Source organism: Tripterygium wilfordii, chromosome 13 (assembly GCF_013401445.1).
Source record: "Tripterygium wilfordii isolate XIE 37 chromosome 13, ASM1340144v1, whole genome shotgun sequence".
NCBI classification, from domain to species: Eukaryota; Viridiplantae; Streptophyta; class Magnoliopsida; order Celastrales; family Celastraceae; genus Tripterygium; species Tripterygium wilfordii.
In genome coordinates, this window is record NC_052244.1 from 13,623,579 (window position 1) to 13,636,408 (window position 12,830).

The 12,830-nt window shown below is 38.1% G+C and overlaps 3 protein-coding genes across 3 annotated transcripts; all 3 read right to left on the reverse strand.

Annotated features, from left to right (window-relative positions):
• Positions 1-419: 419 nt before the first annotated feature.
• Positions 420-5,964, reverse strand: LOC120012620. The gene is made up of 8 exons (XM_038864055.1): positions 5,579-5,964; positions 4,889-5,013; positions 4,308-4,803; positions 3,980-4,233; positions 2,632-2,908; positions 1,421-1,545; positions 825-1,320; positions 420-749 (listed from the first exon to the last, which is right to left on the reverse strand). Exons 1-8 carry the CDS (start codon positions 5,823-5,825, stop codon positions 517-519), a joined length of 2,253 nt encoding a protein of 750 aa, XP_038719983.1. The 5' UTR covers positions 5,826-5,964; the 3' UTR covers positions 420-516.
• A 1,053-nt stretch (positions 5,965-7,017) lies between these two features.
• LOC120011823 (GDSL esterase/lipase At1g29670-like) lies at positions 7,018-9,710 on the reverse strand. Its single transcript, XM_038862948.1, has 5 exons — positions 9,379-9,710; positions 8,491-8,615; positions 8,158-8,403; positions 7,549-7,804; positions 7,018-7,437 (listed from the first exon to the last, which is right to left on the reverse strand). The coding sequence occupies exons 1-5, from the start codon at positions 9,614-9,616 to the stop codon at positions 7,214-7,216; spliced, it is 1,089 nt and encodes a 362-aa protein (XP_038718876.1). The 5' UTR covers positions 9,617-9,710; the 3' UTR covers positions 7,018-7,213.
• Positions 9,711-11,387: 1,677 nt separating this feature from the next.
• On the reverse strand, positions 11,388-12,165 carry LOC120013422. Its single transcript, XM_038865225.1, has 2 exons — positions 11,956-12,165; positions 11,388-11,874 (listed from the first exon to the last, which is right to left on the reverse strand). Exons 1-2 carry the CDS (start codon positions 12,163-12,165, stop codon positions 11,551-11,553), a joined length of 534 nt encoding a protein of 177 aa, XP_038721153.1. The 3' UTR covers positions 11,388-11,550.
• Between the last annotated feature and the right edge of the window lie 665 nt (positions 12,166-12,830).

Below are 12,830 nucleotides of genomic sequence, written 5' to 3' on the forward strand. Positions count from 1 at the left end.
GATTGTTGTAATTTTACAGGTTTAATCTTGTTCCAAAATCTATTGTTTTTGCTGTGTTGATTTAATCATATTTGGGTTTATCTATTGCTTGATCTGTTTTCATGTCTACATTGACGCTATGCATCCTTAATTTGATATGAATAGCCTGCCTTTGTTTCCTGTGCTTTCTTCAGCGGCTGCTTAATTTGTGTGAGAGCATTTTTTGTATCACAATGTGTTCGATAAAATTTTCAAATTTATTTGGAATTTTGATATCTGTGATAAGCTTGAGAGATCTTCTACATATCAGGTCCGCCTTCAGTTCAGTCTATGTCGCAGCTGTCTTGAGACTATGGATTTGGAGAAGATCAGTGCAGGCTATTAGGGTTTTGGACAGGATCAGTGCGGGTCTGTATAATTCTTTTCATGGATCCCACATATAGGGACAGAAGCAGAACACTCTGTTTCAGTAAGCTCCTAGAGACAGAGTTATCATCTGCACTCTGAACTTTATTAATAGAACAGAATACAACTTAACTAATTGTGCTGCAACTGAGCTAGTAGACTGGAGAGATCCACCTCATGAAGATGCACATTTAGAAATTTGAAGGCAGGGTATGATCCGATTGCAGTAATGATGTTTGCAGCTTCAGTAGGATGAACTGCATCCCAGAAAACGCGCAAGTTCCTCAGAAAACATGGTGATTTGGACGGAATGCACAAACGAAATTTGTTTACTTGACAGCATGTACTCGCCGCAGGCTTGAAATCTAAGATGGATATCAACACAAGATGTTATGTCATACTTAAGCGATGAATCTATAAAGATCGTTGAGATGGAGTACCTGAAAAATATTTTGCTAAGCTCAACAGGATCTCCAAAATGTTGACATAAGCAAATTTCGCATCTTTCAGTTCCATGTTGAGTTGATCTGTAAGTAATTTGAGTTGGTCATTGAAAAGCGTCGCTGCGTCGTTCAATTTGTTGACGCATAAGGAGCCATTGGTGCCATAAGTCACGATAGCATGTGGTGTGCAACCTATAGGTCCCATTCCAAACAGGGCAAACTTTCTTGCTCCATGATTGTACAATGTCCTCAACTGGTGTGAATATTGTTTAGCAAGAACTGCTGCATATTGTGACGGTGTGTATCGTTTGCTTGTGTTGTAATAGTCAGGCAGGAAATAGTTGTTCAGGTAATCATTACTGCCTACTTGAACTGAATATAAGCACTTGTTTAGGTGATGGGTTGCTTGGGTTTGATCCCCAAGTATGTTGACTATCTGTGAGATTGTAAGTTTGTGATGCCGTAATTGCTCATCTATGCTGATGCAGTAACCCTGCAAAAGAAACGTAGATTTTCAGTAGCCTTGTAGTTGGTTAACTAAATTTGTGCTTAAAACTATCAAAGCAAAGATTGTGTGGTATGAAACTCATTACCAACTGTTTCCCAGTTTCATCTCGAATGCCGGCGGAACCAGATGCATAATTCACGCCTTGGAGTAGTTCAGATCCATTTGCAGTTGCGTAGGGAGGTATGAACTCCTCAAACCCCAAGAATTTAGCTGAGAAAAATTAAAAAATTATTGGATTAGTATTTAAATCATTAATTAACTCATAAATAATAAACATATGAACTATAGTACCCTGAAACATATCAAATGTTTTATTTATACCTTTTAAATTCCCCCATTTTAGGAGAAAATATTCAATGCTTGCTTAACATCACGTCATTCGGTTGACGTGGTACACATGCTCCACTAAATACTCGACATGTGGCTCTTTAATCCCATCACCCATTTTCGTTTCCCACTTATACTTTCTTTTTATTTTATTTTCTTATGATTCCGTGAATCCAAGTGTCACCGAGCCGTCTTCCATGGCAGGATCAGGGTTTGAATCGAACCAGTTGTCATTGCGGTAGTGGAAACGACGGTGTGATGGGCTAGGATTTAATCTATAGAGGGCACCCTTTTGTGGTGACTAACTAATCGTCTTTCAAGAAATGTCTTCGGGCATGGTTTTTGGCTAGTGTTTGATCCCACGCGTAGTATGAAAATTTTGTTTCTTTCTAACTAGTATACTGAAAAAGGCAGTTGCTGCTAATTATTAAATGGGTCACCACACTTAACACATAGCCTTAAAATCGTTCTTAACCACGGCCAAGGAATGGTGGATCCCGTTAGGCGGAGGGATGCTAGATCGGGTACATGCATTTCCTGGCAGCAGAGACAGAGGAGGAGTGATTTCACGGCACTTGAGGTAAGGTGATGGGGTTTTCACTGATAGTGATTAAAGCGTCACGTGTCGTGTATTCAATGGTGCATGCGCCCCACGCCAGCTGAATGACATGGTGTTAGCAACCCTTGATTATTTTCTCTCTATTCTAGAGAACAAACCAAATAATATTTTGAAGATAAATAAGGGTAAGGCTCAGCGCCTGTATGTATATTTAATAAGGGTTAATTTGTAAAACTAGCACAATCCAAAAATTGAAAATTTAGGTGGAATCAAAGACGGCCAAAAAAAAAGGATCAATAATAATATGCAATAGGGGGAGAGAGATAGAAATTCCAACTATATATCAATGTAGCAAAGTAAAGCAAAAATGAATATCAATGATGTATGTATCAATAGTGATTAGAACTTACTAATTACATCGACGGTGGTTCGACCGTTGCAAAACCTCCCCGTCGGTCCGGCCGGAAAGTCTATACCATAAGGCAGATAATTAGCTTTGGCAGAAGTGCTTAGGTTGTTATTATTGCCACTATCAGACAACGAGTCTCCGAAGATGAAATAACAAGGCACTTGTTGATCTCCATGAACACCATTAATCTTCAAGTTTGGAAAAACTAGAAGAACAATGACTGCAAAGTATAATAATAACAACTTGCACTTGCAATCCATGTATGAACGATGTTGTGCCTAATTAATGAGATCTGTTGAGGCCAACGAATATGTGCAGATGTTAGGGATTAGATATATAGAGGCCATTGATTGATCAAAGTGTAGAAAGAGGCCACCACGCAACATATTTCAGTAAAATAATGTTGATGACATGCTTTTGAGAGCTTGTTTTGTGGATTGGGTCAAATAAATACCCTTTTAATGAATACAAAGTAATAAGTAATAATAACCACTTGGTCATATAGTCTAAAAGAGAATGCGAGATAGCCTGGTTGGTCAGGTTGTCTGCCCAAGACCTTGAGTTCTATTCTCATCAGGGGGTTTGGGATTTTGGTAGTTTTCCATCCACTGTGGTGGCCTTCATGCCCCTTGGGCATGGCTTAGCGTGTGTGTGGACTGTGGGCCTTTCAAAAAAAAAAAATATAATCTACAAATGAATCTTTGTGGGGGCCAAACCATATGAGGAGAGGTGGTCGAACGATGAAGATTAGTTCCGATCGGTTGTGGTGGTCCTGTGAGGAGAGGGTGCTCGATTCTATTTTCATCAGGAGGTTTGAGATTTTGGTAGTTTTTCATCCGCTGTGGTGGCTTTCATGCCCTTTGGGCATGACTTAGCATGTGTGTGGCCTGTGGACTTTCAAAAAAAAAAATATAATCTACAAATGAATCTTTGTGGGGGCCAAACCATATGAGGAGAGGTGATCGAACGATGAAGATTAGTTCCGATCGGTTGTGGTGGTCGTGTGAGGAGAGGGTGCTCGGGTGGATTTTTGAAAATTTATGGGTTATTCCGTAATTTCTGAAAGTTTTAGGGTATTTATAGCCTCAACATTTTCTTTAAGATTGTACCCTTACAATTAGATACCGGTAATTACGATATTGTCATTCCGAATTTTACTTATTATTTCTTTTATGATTTTAATCCAATTCTTGATCCCATTTTAACCCGATCTTCATCATTTTTGAAACAAAATTTTAAAATAATTTTATCCAATTAATTTTAATATTTTTGAATTTTCGAGCATAAACAGGGCCAGAAGCAGAACACTCTGTTTCAGCAAGCTCATAGAGACAGAGTTATTATCAATCAAGCATGGTTCGAGAATTGATCGAAACAGAATGAAACTGAGCTGGTAGGCCGGAGAGATCCATCTCATGAAGCTGCACATTTAGAAATCCAAAAGCAGGGTACGATCCGATTGCAGTGATGATGTTTGCAGCTTCAGTAGGATGAAATGCATCCCAGAAAATGTGTAAGTTCCTCAGAAAACATGGAGATTTCGACGGAACACATTGACCAAACTCGTTTACTGGACAGCATGGACTCACCGCAGGCTTGAAATCTATGATGGATACCAAAAACACGATATTAAAACTACGCGATGAATGTATAAGATCGTTGAGATCGAACGAGTACCTGGAAAATATTTCGCCAAGTTCAACATGATCTCCAAAATGTTGACATAAGCAAATTTCGCATCTTTCAGTTCCATGTTGAGTTGATCTGTAAGTAATTTGAGTTGGTCATTGAAAAGCATCGCTGCGTCGTTCAATTTGTCGACGCATAAGGAGCCGCTGGTGCCATAAGTCATGATAGCATGTGGTGTGCAACCTATAGGTCCCATTCCAAACAGAGCAAACTTCCTTGCCCCATGATTGTACAATGTCCTTAACTGGTGTGAATATTGTTTAGCAAGAACTGCTGCATATTGTTCTGGTGTGTATTGTGTGCTTGTCTTGTAATATTCAGGCACAAAGTAGTTGTTAAGGTAATCATTACTGCCTACTTGAACTGAATATAAACACTTGTTTAGGTGATTGGTGGCTTGGGTTTGATCCCCAAGTATGTTAACTATGTTTGAGATTGTAATTTTGTGATGCTGTAATTGCTCATCTATGCTGATGCAGTGACCCTGCAAAATATTTGTAAATTTTTCAGTGACCTTGGAGGGAGTTGATTAAATCAAAGCAAAGATTGTGTCGTATGAAACTCATTACCAACTGTTTCCCAGTTTCGTCTCGAATGCCGGCGGAACCAGATGCATAATTCACGCCTTGGAGTAGTTCAGAGCCATTTGCAGTTGCGTAGGGAGGTATGAACTCCTCAAACCCCAAGAGTTTAGCTGTGAAACAGATCCAATGTTTTATGTATCCCTTTTAATTCCCACTATTTTAGAGACCAAACAAAATAATATTTAGAGAAGATGGACTCCTCATAGAACCACTAAATAAGGCTTAGCCGATGGAGTTTTTTTTTCTACGATAATTGAGAACTACATCATATAAACTTGTTATTTGAGTATTCGATATGAGTCTAAACTTGTGCCGTCAGACCCACGGACAGAAAAATCCTACCTAACAATACGATAAATTAGGCCAAAACTCAGTGCGTGACCATAAAGGTATTGCTCCCAGTGAGAATCGAACTTAGAATCTTCCGAGTACATACGATTTCACACCGAATCGAGTTTCACCACTAAACTATTGCCTATCGCCGAAGTGGTTAACTGATTTAGGGTTTTGTAAAAGTAGGACAATCCAAATATTGAAAATTTATGTGGAATCAAAGATGAATCAAGAATAATATGGAACAGGGGAAATATAGAGATTCCAACTATATATAAATGGAGCAACATATAGCAACAATGAATGTCAATGATGTGTGTACGAATAGTGATTAGAACTTACTAATTACATCGACGGTGGTTCGACCGTTGCAAAACCTCCCCGTCGGTCCGGCTGGAAAGTCTATACCATAAGGCAGATAATTAGCTTTGGCAGAAGTGCTTAGGTTGTTATTATTGCCACTATCAGACAACGAGTCTCCGAAGATGAAATAACAAGGCACTTGTTGATCTCCATGAACACCATTAATCTTCAAGTCTGAAAGAACAAAGACCACAAAGTACAATAACAGCCTGCACTTGCAATCCATCTATGAACAATTTTGTGCCTAATGAGATGTGCAAATGCTGATGAATATGTGCAGATGTTAGGGATTATAAATATGTAGATGCCATTGATTGATCAAAGTGGAGAAAGGATTGGAATGACAGAGAGATTTATTTCATATATTTTAAGTCGTTATGTTTAGCCACTAGGCAACATATTTTATTGAAATATTGTTGATCACATGCTTTTGGGTCAAATAAACACCCTTATAATGATTACAAAGAAATAAACACTTAGGTGAATCCAAGGTGATGCCCTACTGGTGAAATATTTTTGGAGTGATGAACTCGAAAAATTTTGAGTTCAATTAGAAATACTCTTGTGATCCTGTATTGGGTTTTGACCCAAATTGTTGTCAAATGATAAAATTTGTGTGAGCGCATGTCTGACAACTCGAGTTTAGGTACATATTAAAATTTGTCGTTCGGCGAAAAATTTAATTGCACGTGTGATGACGATCAAATTTGTATGTTGTCATTCTCGATTAAAAAGAAACCGATTACAAAGAAATAGAAGATTAATGAAGCCCCATCATAATGAGTTATTGCTTTTAATTTCATCATTAAAAATTAAAATAGAGTCTGAAGTCTATAAGGTCTTCATCACAATGTTTCACGTTGGATTTTAATATAGACTTCATCATAATGTTTGACGTTGGATTTTAATCATTCGAATCCTAAAGTCTTTTATTCACATAACGACAAAGAGACTTGATTACCACCATCATGTGTCCCACCTCGAAAATAATATATGGATTTCATGTCTCCAAAAAATTATAAGACTTTTAGAGTGTTGGATTGAGTCTCATTTTGATCGGAAATTCCGTCACAAAATATCATAAAATTACAATGAAATATAGCGATAGATAATTTTGAAAATTTTCGTCGCAAACTCAGTATTTTGGGACAGAAAAAATTTCTTCACTAAAAAATTATTTTGTTGTAGTGTTGTTGCATTGCCAACAATTAATATACTGTTAAATGTCAAGACTTTGTATGGATTGACATAATATAATTGAGTGGAATATACATAAATAAAGGTTCAGTTCCTGATACATAAGTGGTGCGTTTTCTATGCCTAATTAATTCGGAGACATCTAGGAAAACAAATCATTGCGAGCTTTGACTTAAAACGGACAATATTATTATAATGTGTTTGGACTGAATTTTCAAACATTAAACTCAAATCATATGTTGCTTACAATGACATTCAAACTTAGCAAAATTAAATTATTACACTCCACATAAGTGACTACACTTTATGATCACCTCATGACAATAACAACACAATAACATAGAAAACAATACGAAAACCTCCAGTTTTTTTTTTTTAGTTTGCTCCTTTGAGCATCCAGTACCAGCAACACCATCATCAGAGCTGTGCCAACCGGCGGATATCGTACGGATAAGCATCCGACGGAGACTGAGCAGCGTATGATCTCCCCCCAATAACGCGATTCGCAGCCTCAGTTGGGTGAAATGCATCCCAAAACAGATACTCATTCCTGTTCTGGCAAGGCATCTGCCCCGGTAGACATGTAATTTGCCCGTTGTTCCTCCCAACTCCGCAACATCCAACATTTGTAACCCGTAAACCTGAAATTAAGAACATAATCTCTTAACTAATCCAAAAAATATATACATACATACAACAAACGAGATAGGAATATAGGATACTACTGTTTCATTAAAGATCATTATACGCACCATGAGCGCCCGGATTTGCTAACAAATCTTGGTTAATCCCAAAAGAATTGATGTAGATAAATTTCGCATCGGTGAATTGATTGTTGAATTGATCAACTAGAGATCTAAGCTTGTTGTTGAATATCTGATTAGCGTCATTAACTCTCTTAACACATGTTCTTCCATCTGGGCTGTTCTGGGCCAACTGGCTTGGGCTGCACCCTATCTGCCCTACTCCAAACAACACAAACTTTCTTGCTCCGTAGTTATATATACTCTGTACCGTCAACCCAACAACAACGTATCATCAGTCAAATTGCACAAACATATGTAAATTTGAGATATGAATTGATAAAGAAAAAGACAACTTTTTTGGTAACCGAGAATTCCTCAATCCAACATGTCCATCAAACCGAACAGTTGGACAAGTTCTAAACTCGGGCTGCCAACTCAGCTCGGTCCACACTAGCGACAGTAAATATCAGGCTGAAACCCGTGCCGAAAATAATACTATAACTATTGAGCGTGGGAGTTGAACTTACGACCTCCCGCATTTGTAAGGAGTCAATACAGTCAATTTCATCATTCCAATAAAAGATTCTTTGTTAAGAAAAAAAGAAGAGAACTTACTCGCAGTTGGGTAGAGTAACGGCGAATGAGGTCGTCGGCGTACTGGTCTGGCGTGAACTGGTTGCCAGTGTTGTAGTAGAGTGGCATGAAATAGTTGTTAAGGTAGTCATTGCTGCCCATCCCAATTGAGTATATGCACTTGCTTAGGTATTGTGCAGCTGCTGCTTGATTACCTAATAAGCTCACTACTTGTGACACTGTGTTTTGGTAATTCCTTACTTGTCCACTAAACGTAATTCGAGCACCCTACAATGAAATGAACACAATCGTATGTATTGTAAGTCATATGTAAGATTTAATTTGATTAATTAAGGATGATTATTGGCTAATTACCAGTTGGCGCCCGGTTTCCTCTCTAATTCCGGCTGCTGCTGATGCATAATTCACTCCCTGTAGTATTTGATTACCTCTTACAGTTGCGTAAGGACCGATGACTGAATTAAACCCCAAAAGCTCAGCTGGTTATGATAAAAAAAACACGTACGTTAGGATCGACCTAATTAATAGTAATTAAGATTTTTTTTCCTTGAATAATTGTAATTAGGATGAATGGATACAATTGACGATTCCATATATGTTGTCAAATATGTACTTCACTGAGCATGTAGTGACATTCCCACCTCACATCGAATAGTAGAAAATCAAAGAACAAAAACAAGAGACATAAGATGTTAACGACGTTCATCCAATGTAGGCTACGTCCATAAAAATTACCGTTGTTTTCACTATTGTCAAGAATAAGATACAGTGAATTTTTTTCCCGGTCTTTCAATGCGATAGCCCTCAAGGCAATAAAGACATGTCACAATATTAAAAAGTCCCTCCACATTGTTTTTAAAATTAGAAATTTCACACTTTCGGGGCTCGACTCTCGACGTCGGCCCCACAAATCCAAGACCCATCTGGCCCGTGATCACGCTCCACACAATCTATCAAATATTTACTGTTATATATGTGACATTGGACGGGAGTGAGTGTACAAAAGTGGCCCACTATTTATGAGCATCATAATTGTCAAAGCTGAATTCCAACTATATTACATTCAAGATCTATTGCTCATTGATTGGCATGGCATCTGAACATAAAATCTAACCTAAAACTGGAAATCACAATTTTGAAGGGAATAATGTCTCTCCTTGGTTAGATTAACTACACGAGACTGACAAATTTGGTAACTGCCGTAATTAGATGGATGGATGGATAGGTAGATAGAGAACTCACCTATGAAATCAACGGTGGTTTTACCGTTGCAGAAGCGTCCGGTGGCGCCGCCGCGATAGTCAATGCCGTAAGGGAAATAATTAGCTCTAGCCAAAGATGTAAGCTGGTTGTTGTTGCCATTGTCCACAAGAGAGTCACCAAATATGAAATAACATGGGACTTGTGGTGCTCCTTTAGTACTCACATATTGCATGCCAAGAACCACCAACATCAAACACACAACCCTCCACATCTTCATATATAATTATATATATATATAAGTAAGTAACCAAAGATGGGTTGCTCTAGAGAAGAGAGGATTGTGGTTTGTGTGAGGAGTACATTTGGAAAGCTAAGAGGATAAAGTATATATATATATAGATCGAGGAGAAGCAATGGATAATAAAGCATCTAGCTTTTTTACAGTTGAGGGATGGAGTTGGTTGGGGCATTTAATTTTACGCGGATGTAATGTACATGTGTGAGAGTCTGGATTTTGGATCTAGGGCAGGCAGCAGCTAGTTCTGCACTGGTTCCCAACCGGTGCACCAAAAAAAACTTTGAAATTTTTTCAAAAAATCATAAATGCGTATAACGAATCTAATGATATATGTTTTGTTTTGTTGTAAATCCACAACCCCACCCCCATACATATCAACAATATTGTCCGTTTTGGGTTATTCAATTCTCGTGGATACATCGGACTCACACGATTTTGTTTCTCCTTAAACCCAAACAATTAGGCTAAGTAAACCCAACTCACATGAGCCTAGGAAAATGTGTTATAATAGTGTTAGCTAGCCTGTTAGGGGGTGGGGTTATCCTTATAAATAAGGAATCAATCCCTACATATTTCAATGTGGGATAATAGTTTGGGGTAAAAAAAAACCAAATGCATCGAGATCAGACATGACAATCTTAGACCATCTGATATAAACTCAAAACATTCGACGTTTCGATCGTGTTGAATTTGATTTTTATTTCGAACAAAAAATATATCGTTAAATTCGTTATGCTAAATCCTACGGATTTATAATTTTTTAACATTCATGATGCACGAAAATGATGCGCCAGTTCCATTGGTTTAGGTCATTATTCACAATTACACATATCTAATTAAGAGCTATTGTAGTACTAGTACATTACATATGTGGTACTAATCTAACTTACACACCTTTTTCACATTGAATCTGAGTTTACCCTTTTTCCTTTCCTTTTCATTTCATCTCTCTAGCTTTTTAGACCAATCCGACGAGGAGAGGACAGTTTTCTCACTTCTTTGATCATAAGATCAAACAGTTACAGACGTCGGCAACTGCATTACAGAAAACTGATGGAGAAACGTACAACTAAATCACTTGCTACGAATTTCAAGTCAAAAGGCCCATGAGATGTATAACCCACACACAAAGCATTTAATGGTAGTAGGTACAACTTAATGTTTAGAATGTCAAGTCACAATTAAGGAGTAACATGGGCCTGGATCTGCAAAAGTCAACCCTGGCCTTTTGAGCAATTAAGGCAAAGTTTGATCAAGTTAGATATGAGAGAATTAAGTATAAGGGCTTAGCCTAGATGTAGGGGTGCCAAAACTCTAACCGATTCAGATTATCGAATTTATCAGACCAAAATTAAATCAAGTTTGAACATAAGTTATATGTTTAAAATTTAAGCCAAACATAAATTTTTTGTTCTGTTTAAAACCGGGTTCATGTTCAAACACAAAAAAAAAATTGTCCGATTTACTTGTCCGAACTCTAACTCGAATTAGGTTATTGTCTAATTTATTTATTTAGATTTTGTTAATTAAGTAAATCCAAAAATCCAATTCAGTTTAGAATCCGAACATGTAAATATTTCGTAAACACTTGCTATTATATGACACAAAATCATTTTTTTTTCCACTCTAACGAAGATGTCACTTGCTTACAAATATGATGAAGCTTTGGTTGACCATATCTATTGACAGCTTTGCGTTGATTTGAATGTTGAAACTTTGTAGAGATGGAACTAGTGAAACAACTTGTCTGTAAGGAAAAATTCAACAACTCTATTAACAGTTGAAAACGGCTACCTGATTGTATTAATGGTGGTCGATGACTTTCTTTCCACCGTTAATAGAGTCAAATTTGAATCCCCCAATTCAAATAAAAGAGATTCAATCTTCAGCCAACTCATCATTACTTACTGATGTCAAGCTCTATATATACTTGGCAAACATGGGCCATAAGCCCATAACCCCCCATTGTTAGGCCTTACCCATACAAAAGTGCATAACCAACCTAATCCATGGGCTTGAGCATAACTTGACAAAATGGGCCCAATCGGCCCAGTGGACGAACCCAAAATACAGGAATAAAATCTGGAACGACTGGTCTCGAAGACAATCCAGCGATCGCGGTTTCCATCATCGGGGAGCGGGATCTGGACCACGCCTGCAACGTCCATGCTCCCGATTTCAAGGCAATCCTTCAACAATCCACCGTCTACAATCTCAATCTGTATCGTCTCCACCGCCTCTTTCGACGGTAATACTTAATCGCTGATTAATAAGCTTAAACAAAAACATACTTAAAACAGAAGAGTTGATGGTAATACCGATTGACGGAAAACTTTAAGGAGCTTGTTCATGACTGATTTTGAAATCCCAAGGACACCTCGGTAAGCCTTCTCCGCCTCCGATCCCGCCCGAGTCAAATCGCCCGTGTACCTCATCAACTCGTTCCGGTCCGAAACAACGCGTACAACTCCCGATAATTCCAGTCCCTCCACGCGTAATTCTTCAGGTAGTCCCATCCTGCCGACCATGCCAACCCTAGCCCTCGCTCGAGCTTGTCGGCGAAATTCTTGGCGCTGCACGAGCCCAATAAGTCGCCAAGCAATGAGCGTAGATTGGATACGCGTGTGAGGAGGGAGTGGGAGAGAGTAGGCGGGACGGTGGTGGTGAGGAGGACGAGAAAGAGGATCGTGTTCTGTGCGACGGGTTCTGAGCCATTTGGGTTTAGGGTTTGGTAAAGGATGATCAGATCGAAGGGCTGATATTGCCACCTGAAGTACTCGTAAATAGTTTTTTCCGTATTAAATTAAAAAATTAATTATGCAAATAATTTGGTAAGTAAAAAAATATGTTATTTGCACAATTAATTTTTTAATTTATATTTGGGTAATTAATTTTTTAATTTATATTAGTATGTAATTTTTTTTAACCTCCGGACCACATGAAAGACCTTGCAATTTCCATGGACCAATTGAGACCTGGATCGAGTATTAGTGCGAGAAGATATTATAGGATGACATTCACACATGATGGGCTTCTCACAAATTACGATAATAAAAATACGTATGAAAATTGAATTCACAAACCTCCCATATGTGCTAAGAGTTCCCACGGTTGAGCCGTTGTTTTGCTTTGTTTGTTGCTGGATTGGGATAATTATCTATTTTTCTGTGAATTATAATTATCTAAAGTTTAA

Excerpts from the sequence above, each read along its gene's own strand:
- LOC120012620 (XM_038864055.1), bottom strand. The coding sequence starts at position 5,825 with ATGGATTGCAAGTGCAGGCTGTTATTGTACTTTGTGGTCTTTGTTCTT. Across the intron at positions 4,234-4,307 it reads CTTGGCGAAATATTTTCCAG|ATTTCAAGCCTGCGGTGAGT; the intron begins GTACTCGTTCGA and ends TATCCATCATAG. Across the intron at positions 1,321-1,420 it reads ATGAAACTGGGAAACAGTTG|GGTTACTGCATCAGCATAGA; the intron begins GTAATGAGTTTC and ends TTTCTTTTGCAG.
- LOC120011823 (XM_038862948.1), bottom strand. The coding sequence starts at position 9,616 with ATGAAGATGTGGAGGGTTGTGTGTTTGATGTTGGTGGTTCTTGGCATG. Across the intron at positions 8,616-9,378 it reads AACCACCGTTGATTTCATAG|CTGAGCTTTTGGGGTTTAAT; the intron begins GTGAGTTCTCTA and ends TATCATAACCAG. Across the intron at positions 7,438-7,548 it reads AGCAAATCCGGGCGCTCATG|GTTTACGGGTTACAAATGTT; the intron begins GTGCGTATAATG and ends TCTTAATTTCAG.
- LOC120013422 (XM_038865225.1), bottom strand. The coding sequence starts at position 12,165 with ATGGTCGGCAGGATGGGACTACCTGAAGAATTACGCGTGGAGGGACTG. Across the intron at positions 11,875-11,955 it reads TTAAAGTTTTCCGTCAATCG|GCGGTGGAGACGATACAGAT; the intron begins GTATTACCATCA and ends CCGTCGAAAGAG.